This window comes from Fukomys damarensis, unplaced genomic scaffold (assembly GCF_012274545.1).
Source record: "Fukomys damarensis isolate Sample0158 unplaced genomic scaffold, DMR_v1.0_HiC HiC_scaffold_19, whole genome shotgun sequence".
In the NCBI taxonomy this organism is placed as follows: Eukaryota; Metazoa; Chordata; class Mammalia; order Rodentia; family Bathyergidae; genus Fukomys; species Fukomys damarensis.
Genome location: NW_022900931.1, coordinates 62,964,545 through 62,968,532, shown reverse-complemented (window position 1 = coordinate 62,968,532; position 3,988 = coordinate 62,964,545). Strand labels below are relative to the sequence as shown.

General features: G+C 57.9%; 1 protein-coding gene across 1 annotated transcript in view; it reads right to left on the bottom strand.

Annotated features, from left to right (window-relative positions):
• LOC104873977 (serine/threonine-protein phosphatase 5) overlaps positions 1 to 3,988 on the bottom strand; it is a 19,402-nt gene that overhangs the window by 11,179 nt on the left and 4,235 nt on the right. Inside the window, exon 2 of the mRNA XM_033765863.1 lies at positions 2,004 to 2,151. Within this exon, the coding sequence (XP_033621754.1) occupies positions 2,004 to 2,151 (148 nt within the window). The remainder of the gene's footprint in view (positions 1 to 2,003; positions 2,152 to 3,988) is intronic.

Sequence of the window (3,988 nt, the reverse complement as noted above, 5' to 3'; positions counted from 1 at the left end):
AGACCTTGTGCACACTAGGCCAGTGCTCCACCGCTGAGCCACAGCCCAGCCCCACAAGTCGGGATATTTGAAGACGCTTCATGTAAAGTGACTGCGCCTCTTTCACCCGGCTGTAGGATGGGACAGACATCGTGTCTCACTGGGAAAGGGCTCCCCCACCCAACACGCAGAGGGCCTGGACATCCCCCCTGCCCGCAGTATGAACTGGATGTGGCAGTGGGAACCGCTCACACGCCCCAGCCCAGTGTGGAGGAGGAGAGGATGCCAGCAGGGGCGCGTTTCGGAGCCTCAGCTGGCACTCGAGGGGCTGCGGGCCAGAGAATTTCCACTCGGGGACACTTGCTATGTTCGACAGGGCATTGGCTGAAGCGGTCCCTACGAGTGAAGGACACCCGAGAAAACCACGCTGCCTTGGGTGAGGCGCTCGTGGGGCCGCAGCACCCAGCAGTTCACTGTGTAAGGGCCTCGGTCTACACGGGCCTGCTGGGTTCTAGGGACACTTGGACCGCGCCTTAGAACAGCTCTCAGCAGGCCCAAGAGCCGCTAGCTGTGTCGATGGTATCTCCATGGGGAACAGACCCACGCTTAGAAGGGTGCTGCTCTGAGCCAAAAACATAAACCAGACTCGCGGGCTGAACTGCAGTGAAGTACTCAACAATGTCAGAGGCCCGTGTTTGGGGTTTTGTTGTTGTTTTTTGAGTCAAGGTCTCACTATATATAGTTGAGGCCGGCTTTGAACTCAGTATGTAGCCCAGGCTGGCCTCGAACTTGTGGTGACCCTTCTACCTCAGCCTTCTAAGGACTGGGATTACAGGTGTGTGCCACCACGCCCAGCTGTGTTTGGGTTTTTACTGACGCATGGGCAGTGTCAATGGCCAGGCCACACAGTTGAGCTGGAAGCAATGGCAGCCTGGCCTGTTAGAGGGGCGCCTGTGTGGAGCACAGCCCTTGGAAGCTTTAGGGGTGCACTAAAGTAGGAGTGCTGATGGCATCACAACTCCTTCCCAGGTTCTGAAGGACACAGGTAGATGCCCCGTGGGCTAACTTCAGGTGGCCACCTGGACCCACGAATGAGTGGCACAGGGAGAGGCAGGGGCAGCAAAGCACAGACGGGCGAGTCTAGACGCGGTCCTCTGCCCCTCAGGCACAGAACGCTGTAAGCTGTTCTGCCCGCCAGCAACAGGGACAGAGACTGCAATGGCCACAGACTCCCCAGGCAAAGGCCTTGAACCCAGCTGGCGGCCATGCGGGACCACAAACAGGGCCAGACAGGACTAGACGGTCCATGAACTGGCTCTGCTTGCCTGGTAGCACTGCAGATACCCAGAGTGCTCTAGAAAAACCAAAATGGAAGACAGCACAGATGTGGACAGCCAGCTGTCTCCTCGCCACACCAAGGAGCACAAGCATATGACCCGCCATGTACAACAACTGGCAGAGACACCCTCCTCGGCGTCACAGCTCATCAGAGGTGAAACTGGAAGTCAGAAGGCCGGCTGTCTAGAATGAAGGCAGAAAAAGGGAGGAAGGCCAGGAAGGACCAGAGGGGTGTCCCCCTAGTGCCCATGATGCCACCGTGACCATGGACCAGGGCAGTAACTGCAAATGCCGGAAGCCAGGGGACACGTATACCTAGGTGTTCAAACCTGCTGTCAGAGATCCAGAGGGCCTGGCGCAGAGGGGCTGAGCTTTAACCTCACCTGGCCAAGTCAACAGTGTCATGACTACGTGGTGGTGAGAATGGTCGCAAGCCCTGCCCCCAGGCCACCTTCCCCTATCTGAGTAGGGATGGACTGAGGGGAGGCACTTGATGGACTATGATAAAATGAAGACTCTGGGCTGTGCTTAACTTAATTACAAGGCCGGAAGGTGGAAGGAATCAAAGACAGAGAATCGCATCAGTGAACAGCTGTGGTGAAACCAGCAAGGCTGTTCTGGCTCCTGGTGTGTGCTGACCCCGCCCTGTGTGTGCAGCGACGGCAGAGGCGCCCACGCCCACTCACTCATGCTCTCGATGTCCAGCGAGTCCACGACGGAGCGCTTGTGCTCATCACCCGCGATGGCGCGCTCGAAGGCCTTCTGCTTCACAATCTTGTTGCACTCCTGGTATTTCATTTTGGCATCTTTGTCGTGGGGCTTCACCTTCACCACCTGGGGAGGGAGGAAGCGGGGAGACAGAAGAGGCGTCAGCGTTCATGACGTGGGGAGCCCTGCCTGGGGCACGGGGCAGACACTGAAGTCACCACCAGGGCCGGCATGCCAGTGGGGCAACCCTGGGTGTGCTTCGTCTCTGAGCAGGGGGTTCTGCAACCCAATCTGATCAGAGCCGCCGTGAGGGGCAGACATGGGAGCCCACGCAGGACCCGTCAGAAATCTCAGCTGTGACCATCAGTGGGACAAAATGGCCCTCTCTGAGGACAATGTGATCAGCCTCAGGTTCCTGGAGGGACCCGGCCGGCACCAATCACCACGGCGTAGGAACCCGGGAGGAGGGCAGTCTGGGCTATGGGCGGGTGGCCTGCGGGAGCGGAAACCCTGAGCCGAGCCCCTCATCTGTGAAATGGGAACATTGAGGGGTACCCACTGGGGTGCTGGAAGGAATGGCTCTGCCATTTACTTGCTGTGTAACCTCATGCAAGAGAATTCACCTCTCTGAGCCTTGCCTAGTTACCTGTAACTTCTACTATAACTGAACTCTCCTGGCGTGCCCAGCTGTATGGCCTCCCCAGGAGGGCCCCTAAGCTCCTGGGCCAGAAGGGACAGGCATAAGTGCCAGGCTGGCCCTCAAAGGTGAGGGGCTCCTGCTGGAGGAAAGCCAGGCAGTGACAGAGCTGCCTGAGAAAAGACACTGGCTATACCTGGCAAGGCCAGCAGCAGGGTGGTGAAGCCCACATACCCTGGGGCAGGTGTGTGGACCCAGTAGGTGAGAAAAAGCTGTGCGGAGGCAGGTGGCTGATGGCTTCCTCCCTGTCTGGGCAGGTCCAGCCTGGGATGCCGGCCAGGTGGCTCCATGTTGGGTAAGGGCGAAGTTCCAGGCCAGGGAGGCTGGCAGCACCAGGCACCCCTGGGCTCCTTCCCATGGGAGAGACTGAGTCCACGCCCAGGACAAAGTCCACAGCACTGCTTGGCCTGGGCTGAGAGGCCACGCCCACCCCCACTGTTTGCCTGGCACTACCAGGCAGACCCCTCAGCTCCAAATGTGCCAGCTTTGGGCCTTCGCAGGCTGCCCCCTGCCCAGCCTCCTCCTTCCCCTCCAAGTGCTTTCCAGCCCCCTCCTCAGGTCTCAGTGCACCCTACCACCCCACGCTGGGGACCAGATGCAGCATCTATTCACAGGCAGCCTGAAGCCAAAGCGGAGAACAACGTAGAGAACGCGGGCAGGAAGGGTAACAGCAGCCCCAGCAACAGGTGTGCTACGAGCAAGGGCTCAATTCCAAGGTCTGCTGTGGCTGCTGCAATGCCCAGGACAGGGAAGTGGCCCTCGAGCTTCTGCTCTTGCTTCAGATGAGAGTGGCTTGGCTGGCTTTCAGGACCTGAGGCTGCCGGGCCACAACTCAGTGCTAGCCAATCTTTAAAAATTGGTATTTGCCTGTGGTGGCGCATGCCTGTGATCCTAGCACTCTGGGAGGCTGAAGCAAGGGGACCTTAAGTTCAGGGCCAGCCTAGATAGACAACTTAGTGACTTGGCAAGACCAGGTCTCAAACTAAAAAAGGGCCAGAGAGGTAGATGATGGTGAAGGCCCTGGGTTCAGTCCCCAAGACTGTGCAATAGGCACGAACACACACACACTCTCTCTCACACACATGCGCACATGCGTGTGAGCAGACATCACCTAGCTGTATCAATGTTAGCATCCCGACCGTTGTATCTGTGCAGTAGCAATGCCAGACACATCGCTGGGGAAACTGGGATCTCTGTGTGATTTCTGACTGCACGTGAGTCTACAGTGCATTCAAACATACTGCTTTTTTTTTTTTTTTTTTTGTT